Raw genomic sequence first — 19162 nt, 5'->3', positions numbered from 1 at the left:
GATAAGTATACGAAGTTTGAAAGTCTTTCCGTACCAAAAACACTACATAAAACATAAATGAAAACTGGCGCCCCCGTTTTAAAATAGATCCCAAAATAGATAAGTATACGAAGTTTGAAAGTCTTTCCGTACCAAAAACACTACATAAAACATAAATGAAAACTGGCGCCCCCGTTTTAAAATAGATCCCAAGGCTCTTCCTGTTTTGCCGTCTACCACCCTTATAATCATTCGAATATTGAAAATAATTTTATATTTAATTTGGATATTATTAAAAAGTTATTCAAGATGGTAGCCGTGTAATTTGGATTAATTAGCAGACAATAGAGAGAAAGGAAAACATTCTATTTGCTGTTAGTAATTGCATTTTAATTTGTTGAACCGGAATTTTGTCCGTCATGTACTAAAAATTCTTTAGCTTGTTTAACAGATACTCTTACAAAGGAAGTGTTTACTCATAGGAGCGTCGTGAATGTAGTGTTTGTATGTGTCTGTGTTTGCGCGACAGGGAGAAAGTTTTTGATTGTTTATAAGGGAAATTTGTAGAGGATGGTAGAGAGGAAGAGAAAGAGAATATGTGCGCGTGAATGACTGTGATCGTGCTAAAATAATTTACTGATAAACTTTCAAAAGTGACTAGGATAAAAATACTATCATTGCATTAGACTGTGACAGTTTCCCTTTTATTTTCCAGTGAAATTTTACGGCACGGAAAATTTATTTATGAACAAGAAAAGAGAGAAAAGAACGCTAAAAAAAAAAGATCGATTAATACTTAAGGAAGCTATTTAAGAATTTGTTGAATGTATGTTTTATTGCTATCAATTATTAACTAAAATATTTTGGATATCTTCGAATTCGTTTCAACTAATTCATTCCAAGCATCGAACCTCAGATACGTAATATTCCGAACATAGATAACCCATGGCGAAAACAAGCTCAGAACGTATGAATATATTTGGTTATATAGCGTTGGCATTAACCTGTACTGCAGCAACATTGCACTCTGTGGGAATTTCATTACCAAACTGGCGTATCACCTTCAAGGATGATGAAAAATGGGTAAAGAAAGAAGGGATTATGACGCTGACAATGTGTAAAGAGTTTGAATGCACGACAGTCATAGAATTCAGCAAAATCAAAGGAGGTGAAGGTAAGTCGTAACATGTATTTTACTCATAGAAGTTTCTGAAAAAGTTTGTTTCAGATCTCGAGAAAGTGTGAGCAAAAATCAAATGTTATGTAGTTGTTAAGAACAGTTTGTTATTGTTATTATTATTGTTATTATTATTATTATTATTATATGACTGTTCAATATTTGGTAGATTGAGGTATATTTCTTATTTCTTTACTGCCCACAAGGGGCTACACACAGAGGGGGACAAACAAGGACAGACAAACGGATTGAGTCGATTATATCGACCCCAGTGCGTAACTGGTACTTAATTTATCGACCCCGAAAGGAAGAAAGGCAAAGTCGACCTCGGCGGAATTTGAACTCAGAACGTAGCGGCAGACGAAATACCTATTTCTTTACTGCCCACAAGGGGCTACACACAGAGGGGACAAACAAGGACAGACAAACGGATTAAGTCGATTATATCGACCCCAGTGCGTAACTGGTACTTAATTTATCGACCCCGAAAGGATGAAAGGCAAAGTCGACCTCGGCGGAATTTGAACTCAGAACGCAGTGGCAGACGAAATACCGCTAAGCATTTCGCCCGGCGTGCTAACGTTTCTACCAGCTCACCGCCTTGTTTGAGGCATATTTCTACTGCATCACCTGCTACACTTCCGTGTTGGTGGGGTGTGTGTAGCATTTTGTGTTCTTCTCCGCTGTTAGGGGTGTGCAAACTCGTCCCGGCACTGTTTTGTGTTAGTTTTTTTTTTCTCTTGAGGTGTTGTGCGGACTTTTGTTGTATTACTCCTTGTACTGTGTTGAGTGTGTAATGCTTTGGTTTTCACGCTTGCTGGTGGAAGTTTATTTCACTGGGTAAATGCTGTATAGTGTGTGTCTTGTATTTGTGGGTTGTTTTGTTTAGGTTGTAATTTCTTCCATTTTTGGATTTCCAGGTATCTGGGATAAGTAGCAACCAGCCTCTTTTGCTATCATTCCTAGAGCACCTATCACAACAGGTATTGTTTTAGTCTTGAGGTTCCACATTTTGCCAATTTCTATTTCAAGATCTTTATACTTGCTCATTTTTGGTAGGTCTTGATATATATCTATATCGATTGAGACAGTCATATTAATGAAGAGGTATGAGTTTTGTCTCAAATCCTTCAATATAATGTTTGGCCTATTTCCATCTATCACTCTGTCATCATCATCATCATCATCATCATCATCATCATCATCATCGTCATCATCATCATCATCATCATCATCATCATCATTATTATTATTATTATTATTATTATTATTATTATTATTATTATTATTATTATTATTATTATTATTATTATTATTATTATTATTATTATTAAGGTGGCAAGCTGGCAGAATCGTTAGTACACCGGGCAAAATGCTAAGCGGCATTTCGTCCGCCTTGACGTCCTGAGTTCAAATTCCGCCGAGGTCGACTTTGCCTTTCATCCTTTCGAGGTCGATAAATTAAGTACCAGTTGCGTACTGGAGCGATCTAATCAACTGCCTCGCCCCCACACAAAAAAATTTCAGTAGAAAAGATTATTATTGTTATTATCATTATCATCATTATTATAATTTGTCCATCTTGACGTTCTGAGTTCAAATTCCACCAAGGTCGACTTTGCCATTCATCCTTTCGGGGTCGATAACTTAAGAACCAGTGAGATACTGAAGATCGATAAATTAAGTACCAGAGACATACTGGGAGTCGATTTAATCGACTTGTCTCCTCCACACAAATTTCAGGCCTTGTGCCTTCAGTTGAAAAGATTATTATTATTATTATTCCCACCTTGTATTTGTCCTGTGTTGTCTATAATTCTTTTCTTTTATGTAAACCCTTTGTGGTTAATAAAAACAAATCATTAGTATTATTATTAAAGCGGCGAACCGACAGAATCGTTAGCACGCCCGGAAAAATGCTTAGCGGCATTTCGTTCGTCTTTACGTTCTGAGCTCAAATATCGCCGAGGTCGACTTTGCCTTTCATCCATTCGGGCTTGATAAATTAAATACCAGTGAAACACTGGGGTGGATATACTCGACTAGTCCCCGTCCCTTGAAATTTCAGGCCTTGTGCCTTTCGTAGAAAGGATTATTATTATTGTTATTAACATTTTGAAACATTTTATTAACAACGTATTTTTACAGGAAGATAGGGAAGGAAAAAAACATTAAAAGTATAAAATATCAAATTATAAAGAAAATAAAAAAAAGCATAATTACCTCCCCATAGTTTTCTAATTTAAAGGAAGCGAGCTGGCAGAACCGTTAGCACGCCGGAAAAAGTACTTACCGGCATTCCTCTTCTACGCTAGGCACAAAGCCCGAAATTTTTGGGGAGTGGGGGCCAGTCGATTAGATTAACCCCAGTATGCAAATGGTACTTAATTTATCGACCCCGAAAGGATGAAAGGCAAAGTCGACCTCGGCGGAATTTGAACTCAGAACGTAGCGGCAGACGAAATACCGGTAAGCACTCGCCCGGCGTGCGAACGTTTCTGCCAGTTCGTTGCCTTTAGTTATCGGTATTCTGTCTGTCTTTACATACTGTCTTCAAATTCTGCCGAGGTCGATGAAATCAATACCAGTGAAGAGCTGTGGTCGTTGTAATCGACTTCCCCCTCCTCTCAAAAAATTCTGGCCTTGTGCCAAAATCTGAAACCATTTTCGGTTTCAAATTTAAAAGTGGCAGGATCGTTAACACTCCGGACAAAATGCATGCTTAGTCGTATTTCGAACGTCTTTACGTTCTGAGTTCAAATTCCTCCGAAGTCGACTTTGCGTTTCATTCTTTTGGGATCGATGAAGCAAATACCAGTCAAGCACCAGTGCTTGATGTAATTGACTAGTTCGATGTAACTGACTAGTTCCTCACCCAAAATTCCAGGTCTTGGGCTTTAACGGAATGGATTATTGGTTTCTAATTTAGGCACAACCATAACAATTTTGAGAAGGGGAGGTTACTCGAAACCACTGACTTACTCGACTGGATTTTATTTTATCGACGACGGCGGGATGCAAGGCAAAGTTGACCTCGGAGGGATTTGAACTCAGAACGTAAAAAGCCGTAACAAATGCTGCAAAGCATTTTTCCGACGCTCTAGCGATTCGGCCAGTTCATTTCGTATTACGAGTGAGGGCTGAGAAGTTCCTGGCTTTGGGTAAAAGAAAATACAAGTGGATCATTTAATTATGATTTTATTCAACATATTCTCCTCTTAGATTCACACAATTATTGCAGCAGTCCTTCGTTATTCGTTGTGTTTTGAAGGCTGTTTATGTTTTTTAAAAAATTTTTGCTGAACATAAACAGCCTTCAAAACACAACGAATAACGTTGGTGCCAGGGACCATGTACGTATGGGAATGTCTGTGTATACATATATGTATGTGTGTACGTATGTGTGAGGGGATAGATAGATATATACACACATATGTACTCACGTATATATATGCTTTTGAATCCTTTGATATCCAAGTATGGTTATGCACACAGACACAGACATGTGTATTGGAGTGTCTATAACTATTTGTATGACCTTATATACTGTTTGTAGGCTTTTTATGTGCCTTATATTCTTTATATTCTCATTTTTCATTTATTTTATTTTTACTGTATTCTTATTTTTATTTCTATTTTATTTTTATTTTTTACTTTATATTTGTGTTGAATTTTTGTGAATCTCTGAAGAGGCCTAGCGAATCATGCATGTACCCCCATTTCAGCATTTCATCTGCTAATTACTCCGGCAGGAGCTATTCGGATAGAATGGGGCATGCCAACGCTAGGCCGAAACAGCTGTAAGTTTCTGTTTATTCTCAAATTCCTAATGTACTGTTTATTTGTAACCTCGATTGTTAATATAACATGGTATGTCATAAGCATTTGTATGTTGTGGTTTTTGCCATTTTAGTTACAAAATAAGTTAATTAATTCAACGGAATACACTGTCTGCAAGTCGTTGAGTACCGCATATTCTCCTCCATTTTCTAATTGCTATATAAATTTAGGGTAAAATAACCCCCCTTTTACCCGCACTCACTTATTACACTTGGTATAACACTAGTGTAACAATAATTGGGTACCCTCCCAGCAGTATATTGGATAGATACTATCCCTTAGTGGGTTGAATCCTCAACCCCTAACTCTCTTGCATTACATATATATATATATATATATATATATATATATATGTATGCATGTATGTATATTTGTGTTTGCGTGTATCAGTGTAGTAATGGTAGTGGCTTGATGCCTAGGGTATTGGGCTCACGATCTTAAAGTTGTAGGTTCGAATCCTTGACATGGTGGTGCATCTCCAGTCGGTTCAGATTAAAAATGAGCACCAGCCGAGTGTTGGTGCAATTCTCTCTGCCTCCGGCAACCACATCCTCGATGTTCCGCTGCTTCAAGGGTAGGAAGGATGAGAGGTGGTGGTGGTGGAGGGTCAATGTCTGCTCGCGACTACATAGACTCTTAAACTATTTGCGAAAGCGTCGCACAAACAACCAAGTCTTCTGAGTGACGGCTAATCACGTACGCACGCGCACACACACACATATATACATGCATACACAAGCACGTGTATATATATGTACATATGTGTGTGTATGTGTTTATGTATTTTGGTGTGTGTGTATGCATATATATATATATATACCATTGTGAATCTCTGAAGAGGCCTAGCGAATCATGCATGTACCCCCATTTCAGCATTTCATCTGCTAATTACTCCGGCAGGAGCTATTCGGATAGAATGGGGCATGCCAACGCTAGGCCGAAACAGCTGTAAGTTTCTGTTTATTATTATGATTGACCGTTGACTGAACACTATTCAATTTTTTTTCTCCGTGTTTTTCTCCTTGTCTCCGTATTCTTTCTGTTGAAGAGCGTAGCTCGAAACGTCAAAGACTTTCCGTATTCCCGAGCGTCATACTAATATATACTTTTGTTATTTACACCACCTGTCCTCGTCTGTTGTTATTATTTGTATATTCTCCCATATATATATATATATATATATATATATATATATATATATATATATATATATATATATATATATATATATATGTACACACACACACATACATGTTGGCATACTACAGTATGCTAACCTTAGTGAAGTAGAAGATGACATTTCAAACTTCTGCAGAAAATTAAGGTTAACGGAGAAACTAATCGATAAAGATAACAACGACCAATCTATAGCTTAAAACAAAAGCTACTACAACCAAACAAAAGGAAGAAACGAAATACTAGACATATTTTGTGAGATTATATTTACGTTTCCATACAATGAACTTCCATTTCCGAAACCGAAGTCCAACAGAATGGAAAACTATCGAGTGTTCAGGCTGAATGTGACGATTCTTTTTATGTCTCTTTTATCTTTTTTCAAGACCAGGTCGTGGTGAACAGTCAGTGGTGTTGGAGAGTATGACGATTAAAGTTTTAGTTGAGAAAAAGTTAGGTGACATGAAAGTCATCTGAATATTGGAAAAGTGTTACCCGTATCACGATGATTCGCGCAGGTTATCAAAATACCGACATCGTGACTGCTGTTCAATGCTTTCTAAATACTATAAAGGCAGTAAGATATGGTATGGAAAGGCGGCGAGCTGGCAGAAACGTTAGCATGTCGGGCGAAATGCTTGACGGTATTTCGTCTGCCGTTACGTTCTGAGTTCAAATTCCGCCGAGGTCGACTTTGCCTTTCATCCTTTCGGGGTCGATTAAATAAGTACCAGTTACGCACTGGGGTCGATATAATCGACTTAATCTGTTTGTCTGTCCTTGTTTGTCCCCTCTGTGTATAACCCCTTGTGGGCAGTAAAGAAATAGGTATTTCGTCTACCGCTACGTTCTGAGTTCAAATTCCACCGAGGTCAACTTTGCCTTTCATCCTTTCGGGGTCGATAAATTAAGTACCAGTTACGATGTAATCGACTTAATCCCTTTGTCTGTCATTGTTTGTCCCCTCTATGTTTAGCCCCTTGTAAGCAGTAAATAAATAAGATATGGTATGGACTTCTGCACCGCAGACTACGAAAAAGAGACACACCATGCATTCTGGCTGCATCCGCACACCAGGATTCATCCAGTAAGGGATGAACCAGATCTTAGGCTTAATTTAGACGGCTATGTGAAGCGTCTGGAGACAGTGGTCAAACCCTGGCTGGAGGAGATTGCTACACAAAGGCCATATGTGTGGCAGTAGAATTCAGCTGCTTGCCATACTTCCAGAAAGAGCCAGAAGTGGTTGTCGGAGCATTCCTACGACTTCACCAGCCCCAATTTCTAGCCTCCTTATTCTCCCGATTGTAATCCCATGGATTGCCATGTGTGGAGTGAAGTTGAGAAAGACACTAACCGCTCTGTCTGCAATACCAAGGCCGAGCTGGTGGGCCAAGATAAAGGAGGTGTTCGAAGATTTTCTCAGGGAAACAGTGAAGAACGCATGCGCCGTGTTCCAGAGCCGTCTTGAAGCTGAGGACGGCCACTTTCAGTAAACTGTTATCTTTCTGCCATAACCTTGTTGATATTTTTGATTTTTGAAAAATACTTTTGATTTTGGATAGGAAGTTGTTTTCTTTTCCTTTTATGCAAAGTGTCAAACAATAAAAACACTGTTATAAAAGAGGCAAATAAGTGCTTTAATTATCATGAATATAGAACAATATAAAATGTCACATTAACTTTATTTTTAGACAATACCCATTATAAAATTGTGAAAAACAACAACCAAATAATATATCAGATGCAGCTGTGCATCGTTAACCAAATAATAATAATAATAATAATAATAATAATAATAATAATAATAATCCTTTCTTTATTAGCCACAAGGGCCGACAGAAATAAGATTGGACATTACAAAACATGAAGGACAAAGTGGGGTTACGTAAAGTGTCGTGTAAAATGTTGACAACAATGAAAAATATAACAAATAAAATGCCTAAAAGAGGCAAGCAACTCAGGGCAACTCATGGAGGCCCCACGAAAAACATACAAGCGCCCCGACCACTAGGGCAAGAGCCCTCTCCCCATCTTGCTCTCCCCCTCTCTCTCCCCTCTCTCCCCCTCTCTCCCCTCCCCCTCCCCCTCTCTCTCTCCTCCCCCTCTCTCCCCTCCCCCTCTCTCCCCTCCCCCTCTCTCTCAGCCTTGGAAACTCAAAAGCTCATGCTCAAAGTAGGCCCGGCGACATTGACCATCTGTTTTAGGGTTGATTCAGAACAAATTTGCTGGAAGTCTGCACTTCTCTCTCAACCTTTACTTTCCTTTTCAGATGGTATCTGAAAAAGTTGATGAGGGGTAGGCCAAAGAGGAATAATAATAATAATAATAATAATAAAATGTCGAGACTAGCATCCTCATAAAAAAAACTAATACAATTTCACTGACATAGAGCTAAAAGCTCCTCTAAAACTCTAAAATATATACGAAAGAGATGACTCAGACTTATTAAACCACTTTCTGAAAAATGTAAACAGGGATGCTTTCGTCGTTTCATTTGATGTGAAACTTTGTAATACGATCCCACAGAAGCACAGAAGGGAGAGGAAGTAGCTTTTCGGCTAAGAAGATTCCCACATGAAATTCCGGACCGAATAAATAAATTTTTAAAAAAATTATCACTGAGAGTTTAAGTTTTATCTTTCAAAACGACTTTTTTTTAAAATTTCATGGGGAAACAGCTATCTACAAATATCTGGGATCGCGATAGGTACAAATTTCGTCCGAACATACGCCAACGTCGTCATGGAATATCTAGCGTTCCAATTCTCTGAACAAGGCCAAATCAAAGTACGACATGAACTTACAACAATATCAAATAGAAAATTGGAAATGCTACTTAGATGACTGACTCATTCTGCGGACATACAATCTCGATCAACTCAATGGTTTTAAGTACATACTCAATAGCATCAGCAACAGTATTCACTTCACAATGGAATTTAGACAAAACCATTTACCATTCCTAGAATTCTGATTATAAAGAATGATACGAACATAGAAACTAACATCCGCTATTGACTAACGACTCTAAATAGTACCTACTATTTACTTCCTGCTACCCAAAACATATTCCATTTAACCTCACTAGAAGAATCCGAACAATTGTCTCCGACCCCACAGGCTCGGGAAGAGAGTGCAGGAGTGCATGGATGCATTGGTGCAGGGGATGCAAGCACCGCTCCTCCTAAAATTTGTGGGGCAATGAAAACGCTCTGAACATCTTGGGTTTGGGTTTGTAACCCCTAAGCAAATTTCATTCCTGTACTTATGCCCAACTCCGTGATTCAGAATTAATGACTCCTGAAATTAAAACAGACACTACTTGAAAGAAACTACCTGCCTACTCTAGAAGGGAACGGAACAGAACGTACCAAAGCAATAGACATTGAAAAATTACAAAAAGCCAAAAACAGTTCAGTTACATTCAAATTCTGTCTTTAATTACAACATACAACGCAAGAAACACTGAAACAGTCAGCATTATCCATCAGAACATACCATTATTGAGCTTAGACCCAAGGAAGAAAAAATCGCTCAAGTCATGCAAAGTAATCAAATACAGAAGACAACTAAAATACTCCATAAAAACTATTTACTAGCGCAAAACTACCAGCTACGGACACAACTCCAACAGTTACAAAAGTGTGGTCGCTTCAGTTGCGGAACATGTACCAACGTCATTGAGGATATATCATGTAAATTTAAAATGGAACAAGTTTTTACAATAACAAAAATTAATTCCTTTGTCCATCAAAAAGTATAATATATGTTATTAAATGCAGTGGATGTAGCGAAGACGATGTTGGGCAAACCAACCTTGTGAATGAGAAGAACGATTAATCAATAACAAATACGGGATCCCAGGACTAAGCAAATCTTGCTCAGTGAACATTTGGGTATATACTCAGTATATCTTCCAATTTCCTAGTTTTCCAAACAGCTAAATCTTCCAAATTCCCAGTTTTCCCATTTTATCAATGTGCGGACAATACCATAGACCAAACACGAATAAATAAAAAATATCATTTATTAAAAAATACAAAGCACTATTGAATAGGATATAGAACATTAAAAGTATACGATTTGCTATTCACTATGAGTGCTTTTCATTGTTACATGATGAAAGGGAATATGATCTTGTTTCTACCCGAGAATGTAAGCAAGGACATTGCTGCAGCTGTGATTAGTTGGTATTCAAGCCAATATCAGAAATCCATCTCTAAATGCTGATATCCAAATAACATAACTTACATACTTTAACTCCTCATGAATTCATTGTATTTGCCTTGTTTTTACTTTTCTATCTTCATTCAGATATTCTTTTAAAACATTACTTCGTTTAAAACAAATTTCACCTCCTTATAAACCTAAGCCCCACCACTTTTTCTCATACAAGTTGAATAATTGTCCACATTTGCGAGATTGTATAAGAGAATGAATCATTCACTAAAATTCTACACACAACACCAAAAAGACACTACGTCTTGGCTAATTAAGATAATAGCTGCTCATATAGCTATTTCACGCAACCACCGGGCAAAAACAGCCCAGAATTTGGGTGCAGCATTCACCTTGCATAGCTATTGTTTTGATTGTGACATGTCATATCTCCTGCACTGAACTTTTGGCGTAACCTTCATGCGCGGCTATAACATGACCTTAATGCACGGATGTTGCAGAGATCAGACCAAAAGATTCCTTTATCTTCCAATACCCTCAACCATGAAAACATTTTTACATGCATGCATATATGTGCATACGTAGGCGCAGACGTGGCTGTGTGGTAAGCTTGCTTCCCAACGACATGGTTCCGGGTTCAGTCCACTGCTTGGTACCTTGGCCAAGTGTCTCTTACTATTGCCTCGGGCCGACCAAAGCCTTGTGAGTGAATTTGGTTGACGGAAACTGAAAGAAGCCCGTCGTATAATACGTACGTATGTATATATGTGTGTGCGTGTGTTTGTGACATGTTTGTTCCCCCCACCCCCGCCACCGTTTGATATCCGGTGCTGGTGTGATTACGTCTCCGTAACATTAGCGATTCGGTAAAGACACCGATAGAATAGATAAGAGGCTTTAAAAAAAATTAGTATTGGGGTCGATACAGTCAACTAAAAAATTCTTCAAGGCGGTGCCCCAGCATGTCCGTAGTCTAATGACTGAAACGAGCAAAAGATAATATATATATATATATATATATATATATATATATATATATATATATATATATATATATATATATATACATATACATATACATATATACATATATATATATATATATATATATATATATATATATATATATATATATATACTTATATATACACACACACACACACACACACACACACACACACACACATATATATATATATATATAAAAGTATACATGCTCTGTGAAGGCGCATGGCTCAATGGTTAGAGCGTCGAGCTTACGATCGTGAGGTTGTGAGTTCAAATCCCGGACCGGGCTGTGTGTTGTGTTCTTGAGCAAGACACTTTATTCCACGTTGCTCCAGTTCATTCAGCTGTAGAAATGAGTTGCGACGTCACAGGTGCCAAGCTGTATCGGCCCCTTTGCCTTTCCCTTGGATAACACTGGTGGCGTGAAGAGCGGAGGCCGGTTTGCATGGGCGACTGCTGGTCTTCCATTAAACAACCTTGCCCGGACTTATGCCTGGGAGGGTAACTTTCTAGGTGCAATCCCATGGTCAGTCATGACCGAAGAGGATCTCAGCAACATGCTCCAAGCTGCAGGCCACAAGATATAGTTTTACCGGTAGGTTTCCTGAAATTTTACATCATACAGGAATATCTTCTCAAGGAGAAAGTAACAGACTTTAATGATTGTTTCTGAGATTTGTTCTTTTCAGCGGATGTCAAAAAAACTAGGAGTATTGTATACCCCCAAGCAGTGTAATAGACATTGGAAAAAGTTACTGATTAAAAACATTATTCATTTAGAATAATTATGTAAATTAGCACAATATTTTCCAAGAAAATATAACAAACACATTTTAAAAAATGTAGGAATAAAACTTTATTCTCGGTTCCATATTAGTTCATTTATTATTATCATTATTATTATTATTATTATTATTATTATTATTATTATTATTATTATTATTATTATTATTATTATTATTATTATTCAGTAGTTTTATTTTTATAACGTACTTTCACTTCACTACTGAGCGCAGCTCTGTGCGCCTTGGGTATGTGCTGTGGTTTGCTGTGGTGCTCTTATGTTTACTGTATTGAAAGTGTTTTGCGTAGAATGTGTGCAGTACCCAGTAGTGCAATTTTCTGTATGTTATATATATTTGTAAGTCCTGGTGTTTTTGTTATGTATTTGTCTGAATATTTTTTTATTATACCTAAGGCACCTACTATGATAGGAATTGTTTCTGTTTTTAGATTCCACATTCGAGTTATCTCTATTTCCAGGTCTTTGTATTTTGAAAGTTTTTCCATTTCTTTTAGAGAAACGTTGTCATCTGCTGGTATTATTATTATTATTATTATTATCATCACCATCATCATCATCATCATCGTCATCATCATCATCATCATCATCATCATCATCATCATCATCATCATCATCATCATTATTATTATTATTCCTTTTGTGTATTTTTATGAAGCTCAACATGAGTCATCTTCTGGATGGTTTGAATGCAGAAATTCTGGGTGAATCAACATTCCCAGTGACCTGAAAATTGTCAGCATTTTTTCAAAGCCATTTATTTAATCTAAATAGAGTGAATTTATGTAATTATTTTTAGTTTAGATATCAAGAAACCTAAGCAATTAGGTTACAACTACTAGCGCCCTTGTGTTTGTATGTATGTATGTATGGATGGATGGATGGATGGATGCTAAATGATGTTAAGCAAGGGGATATACTAGTGCCACCTCTGTTTGCATTAATACTTCGCTATGGTTTTCGCGTCGTGTACAGGGTCTCCATCAGATACTGAACTAGACGTTCTACTGTCAAATAAGGCTGTTCTCATCGATATTACACGAATTCCTGTATGCTGACGATTGTGATCTTATTTGCTCCCCTCCAGGGTGAGGTGCAGCATTTTTTAAAACTCCTCGACGGCTTGCAGTGCATTTTGTGGATCTTTTTGGTTTGACGGGCAACACTTGTTTTCTTAACGAAACACTTTCAAACTTTGGACACTGGTAGAATATGCCATATAAAACAACTTTTTCTCTTAGCCTTCTTAACAAAAAATTGTACATCGCAAGTTATTTCATGTTAAAGTTGTCGTATTTTTGTAATTTCAACCAATCACTGACGTCTATTCAGCTGAATACAGTTACTGCTGTTTTGTAAACAATAATTTTTTGCTGGTGAGAAAAGTGTTATTCCCTGTTGACATATTTCATCCGGTTTTTTGGTTTGTTTTCTTTTGAAGCAGACAAAATTACAGAAAAATGGTAATTCATACGCATATATTGTTTATATAATAAATTACGCTGTGCGTATCTGTGTTTGTAACAATTTTTCGCTAATTGAAAAAATAAGCAACACGCGTGTTTATGAACAGTCTAGTTAATCGGAAATGTCAGAACTAACAGGGATTAATACCATATACACCGCCACAGCAGTAACTGTATTCAACTGAATAGACGTCAGGGGTTGGTGGCGACCCCTGTTGTATTCTTTCGCCTCAACTTTCTCTCACTCTTTCTTCCTGTTTCTTGAGTAACGCTGCGATGGACTGGCGTCCCGTCCAGCTGGGGGGGGGGGACACAAACGCTATAGAAACCGGGAAACCGGGCCCATGAGCCTGGCTAGGCTTTAAAAGGGCAGAAAAAATGTACCAGCAGGGAGCTTCAATTGAGACAAAGCTGAAGGTCTAAATACTTGTGCTTTGTCTTCGTTGGTTTATGCATGTGAGACTTGGGTTATGTACTTAAGACATATCAAAACCCTAGATAGTTTTTACTAACAGCGTCTCCATCGTATACGGAGTGACGTCGAAGTCCTCAAATGCAGTCAGTTAACCAGTATAGAGTTTCTAGTGCTTCAGCAATGATTACGACGGATTGGTCAAAATGGATGATGATCGAATCCATAAACAATTTCTGTATGGTGAATTGGACCAGAGTAAAAGGCCACAAACTGAAATAAAGGTAGAAGGGCTGCGTCGAGAATATACTGGAGAAGATAAAAATCTTGGAAATTTAATGGGTAAAACCTCACTCTAGATCGTTCCTCGTGGAGAAAAGAAGTTCATGATGGGAAGGGGAAATTCGAACAAAATCGTATCGAGCATGAACCGCTCAGGAGAGACATCCACAAGGCTCATGATATGAATTTGCTTGACTATGTTGGCGCACAACACACTTTAACATGTGACAAGTGTGGGCGTCTGTCTAAGTGAAGCAGGCCTTAAAAGCCATCAGAGAACGACCCACCTTCTATCCGCATACAAACACAGAGGGAAGTTGTTAATTATGCACTATACAACATATCTGCTTGGTGGGAGAGTGGAAAAGAATGTGTGTTAGGAGGCGGACTGAAACACCATATGAAGGTCCAACAAAACAATATTATAACACTGACTGCAAGAGGCGCCCATCATTGCCACATCTGTGCAAAAGAGTGAAATGTCTTTGGCAGGACTGAAAAGCCATATCCATGCTGCTTGTCATTAAGAGAATAATTAAGCGATGACACAACCCGAAATTGAGTATATATTGTAGCCTAATGGCTAGGGTGTTACACTCCCGATCTAGCTATCGTGGGTTCTATTCCTGGACTGAGCAGAACGTTGTGTTCTTGAGCAAAAACCTTCGTTTCATCTGGCTCCAGTCTACTCGGCTGTAAATGGATAACTCTGCGACATCCTTGCCTTCCGATCGGGGGGTGGGTGGATTGTTGGCCTGCTCACCTAGCCAGCGGGATAGCATCATTCGGAAGCTAAAACGATGCAAACCGTATTGTGATTAGCGATGTGTAACAACGTCTAATAGTCTGGTCCATCACGTGACATATATATATATATATATATATATATATATATATATATATATATATATATATATATATATATATAATTGAAGATAAGCAACAAAAATTCAATAGGTTATAGCAGTACGTACGTTTCGTACAAGCTCCATTTATATATATATATATATATATATATATATATATATATATATATATATATATATATATATATATATATATATATATATATATATATAATATATAGGAGTGGCTGTGTGGTAAGTAACTTGCTTCCCAACCACATGGTTCCGGGTTCAGTCCCACTGCGTGGCACCTTGAGCAAATGTCTTCTACTATAACCTCAGGCCGACCAAAGCCTCAAAGCCTTGTGAGTGGATTTGGTAGACGGAAACTGAAAGAAGCCCGTTGTATATATATATATATATATATAGATAATAGTAGGGAATATAAATCCATAACTTACAGGGAAAAATTCAACTTAGTAATTCTAAATCAAATTTCACAATATATAATATATGTATATAATTTAGAGACAAAAAAAAAACCTCTATTAAACAATTCAATAATGAAAAACGTAATTCATACTATCCAGAAAAATAAATATACTATAAAAACCTCATTCTAAAAAACAATAAAGTCCATAAACAATCATAATACTATTTATTTATAGTATATTTATTTTTCTGGATGGTATGAATTACGTTTTTTTAATATTGAATTGTTTAATAGATTTTTTTTTTGGGAAAAATTACTCCTCTCTGTTATAACTTATCAGGTAACTCAAGAACATCGAGGATCGGGTCAAGCCTTACTTCGAGGAGCAAGAAACCGTGGGCTTTACCTAATTTTTCATTCTGAATCAACCCTAAAACAGATGTTTGAGATATTGTCCAATTATCTTCACCGACGGAGGTTCCTTTTGCGATGTTTCCAAACTTCTCAAGTGTCCAAACATCACAAACCCGTAGATATCGGTCCTTAGAAACCGCCTTCAAAACGGTATCAGCTTCGCAGGCTTATTTCTCTACCGATTCGCAGTTTTGTGTTCAAACGTTGCTATATTCTTAATTGTAATTATCATTGTTCTACGTCGAGCATACATTCGATTTTGATAAGTCGAGCAATGAATTCTTTGTTATATTTTTCTTATATTTGTGTGAGACACATTATTATTGTTGTGTCTTAAGCGAGTCATTATGTTATTAATACAACATGCACTGATGAAGGCGCGTGGCTTAGCGATTGCGGCATTCGCCTTATGATCGTAAGGTCGTTAGTTCGATTTCCGGCGGCATGTCGTATTCTTGAGCAAGATACTTTATTTCGCATTGTTCCAATCCACTCAGCTGGTAAAAATGTGTAGTAGCTGTATTTCAAAGGGCTAGCTTTATCACATTCTATGTCATCCTGAATCTCCCCGAGAACTACTTTAAGGGCGCATGTGTGTGTGTGTGGAGTGCTCAGCCATTTGCACCTTAATTTTAATTTTACGAGCAGGCTGTTCTGTTGATCGGATCAGCTGGAACCCACATCGTCTTAACCGACGAATGCCAAGTAAATACAACATGCACTGGTTCTATTGCATTTCTTTTATTAAACGAAACATATATTGACTGATAAAATCTAGTTTATACTCTTCTAACAATGATTATATTCTTTTCAATCTGTTGTTGATATATGTTTAATCTGTATGTATGTCTATCGTTAAAATGAACTTCCATTATGCAGCTGAGGAGTACATTTTCATTGCACATGTTATGTGGTGTTCTCACTACATAAATAAATGAAGTTTGTACGAAACGTACATACTGCTATAACCTATTGAAGTTTTGTTGCTTTTCTTCAAAAGTTAATCTGTATATAATTAATATAAGCCCTAGGTAAAGCAAGTATATGATGAAACAAAACACTGGTTGTGACCATCGTGTCTTTTTATCAAAAGTGTTCTTCCTTAATTTAAATTGGTAGCGTGTGATATGACTGAGTTTTAGTTGTTAATTCTCGCATATCAGACGACCTTTATGGATGGCACTCATGCATACATATGTCTTACATCGTTGGACGGTAGCCATCGCCTTGACGGGTTTTAAGCGAACAAATCGACTCCAGCACTTATTTTTAAAAGTCTGCTAATTATTCTATCGTTTTCTTTTACCGAACTGCTAAGTTCGGGATCGTAAACAAACACCGGTTGTCAAGCGGTGTGAGATTTCTCATATGGGAAAAATAATTTTTGATTTAATATAGATAAGGTAGAAATATAAATGTATAAATGAACATCTGGGGAAAGGGAATGTGATCGACCTATGAAATGGATCTAAACGGAGTCTGGAACTGTCACAGAATCGGTTTGTCAAAAGTTTATTTATACACCAGAAAGTGTATGCCACCAGAATTAAGTTTCAAATATGTAACGAATCGATAACAGCGTGAGTACAAATGTAAATCAATTAATAAATTTTCATCGTATTTTTAATTTCTGGACAGACAACTGTTTCAGGAGAATTTATCAAAATTACATTTTCGTTGATTTATTATTTTTTTTTTCATAAAGGACTATTGCTTTTTCATTGCAGAATGGTTCTTTGTTTGTCGAGTTTTCGCCATGTTTGCGGCTGGACTTTGCCTTATAGCCACATTTCTTCAACTGATCTATTTCTGTTGTCCAAAGCAAATCATCAGAGCTCAGTCGATGTATATGCTTGGCTCTTCAGGTAACTACCACTTTTCTCTTTCCATAGGAAAGTATTAACACCAATTTGAGTTTTAAATCCTTTTTACAGTTTTTACAATATCCCGTATTTGATGGTATATATAACGAAATATTCCCCCCCCCCCCACACACACACACCAAATGTCTCCAAAAATTAACCCCGTGTCCTATATGCGAAGCTGGATCTTCCATAATTTTGTCCCGGGCGTTCTTCTTCCTGTATATGCACTATTGAGAATGGGATGCCACGAGGGAAGGACTGAGAATATTAAGGGTCCTCGGGCATAACTGTTTACTGGGCCCCTTTGAATGTGTGTTCTAGTAGAGTTAACATTTAGAGTGCGAGCCCCTCAGAGCTCCGGACCCTCGGGCAGTGCCCGATTGACTGACGGCTCAGTCCGTCTCTGAATGCCTCTAATATGCCCACGCGTCTTTTATGTCATCAAATACGGTTATGAATTTTTATAAAACTTTCATTAAACTCATCAATATAATTTTGCTTAATTTACTTATTACTATATAAAAAATATTTAGTAACCTTACTCCAGAATTATAACAAGAAGATAAGGGTCTAACTAGCAAAGAATCATTGTTTCTACCAAGTTGCGTCTCATTCGTCTTGTGTGTAGTTGCAAGCGCACACATCTTCTCTCAGTCAGGCTTTTAAAAAGTTACACACTAATTTATTTTTATAAAATCCTCAAATGGAAGCAATTACAGCATTATTCCTTTAGTTCTGAGTTCGAACCTGACCAAGTCGATTTTGCCTTTCCTTCCTCCAGGATTAGTGAAACAGTACAATTCAATTACATTCAAGCCAGATCCTTGGCTCTGTCCCCGCGAACCGTTTTCCCTTCAAACATTGACCTGTACATGTAAAGGTTGGACATCAACCTTTACATTAACTTCAACCTGCTAGGAGGTCTTGCAAATGTCATATGCACTCCCCTTCCTTGACTTGAAAATCCTATTGTGATTAAATTTGAGAAAAATCCTTATACTAAATTAAGCAATTTATTTCTATTTATTAATAATTGCTGTTTAATAAAAAGTGGTAACTTAAATGACAATATATTCTTTTTTTTTAGTCATTATTGGTGAAAAAGAATAATTTCTTTTACATATTTTATCCAGTTCCATAATATTTTTATTTTTCAGGTTTGTTTATTTTGATGTCTGTGTTCATCTTCATCGCTATGTACCAAGTAGCCCAACAGAAAAATAGTTACACTGATATTGAAATTCGACTTGGTTATCCTGTTGGGTTTTGCATAATTGCTGG

General features: G+C 37.2%; 1 protein-coding gene across 1 annotated transcript in view; it reads left to right on the top strand.

The window, feature by feature from the left end:
- Positions 1 to 277: 277 nt before the first annotated feature.
- LOC106868442 (uncharacterized) overlaps positions 278 to 19162 on the top strand; it is a 19594-nt gene continuing 709 nt past the window's right edge. Inside the window, exons 1-3 of the mRNA XM_014913723.3 lie at positions 278 to 1153; positions 17744 to 17881; positions 19039 to 19162. The exon at positions 19039 to 19162 is cut by the window's right edge and continues 709 nt beyond it. Of these exons, the coding sequence (XP_014769209.1) occupies positions 925 to 1153; positions 17744 to 17881; positions 19039 to 19162 (491 nt within the window). The 5' untranslated portion in view covers positions 278 to 924. The remainder of the gene's footprint in view (positions 1154 to 17743; positions 17882 to 19038) is intronic.

The sequence above is a fragment of the Octopus bimaculoides genome, chromosome 5 (assembly GCF_046866305.1).
Source record: "Octopus bimaculoides isolate indiv1 chromosome 5, ASM4686630v1, whole genome shotgun sequence".
Classification (NCBI taxonomy): Eukaryota; Metazoa; Mollusca; class Cephalopoda; order Octopoda; family Octopodidae; genus Octopus; species Octopus bimaculoides.
Note: the sequence above shows the minus strand (reverse complement) of the source record. Positions and strands in the feature narration are given on the sequence as shown.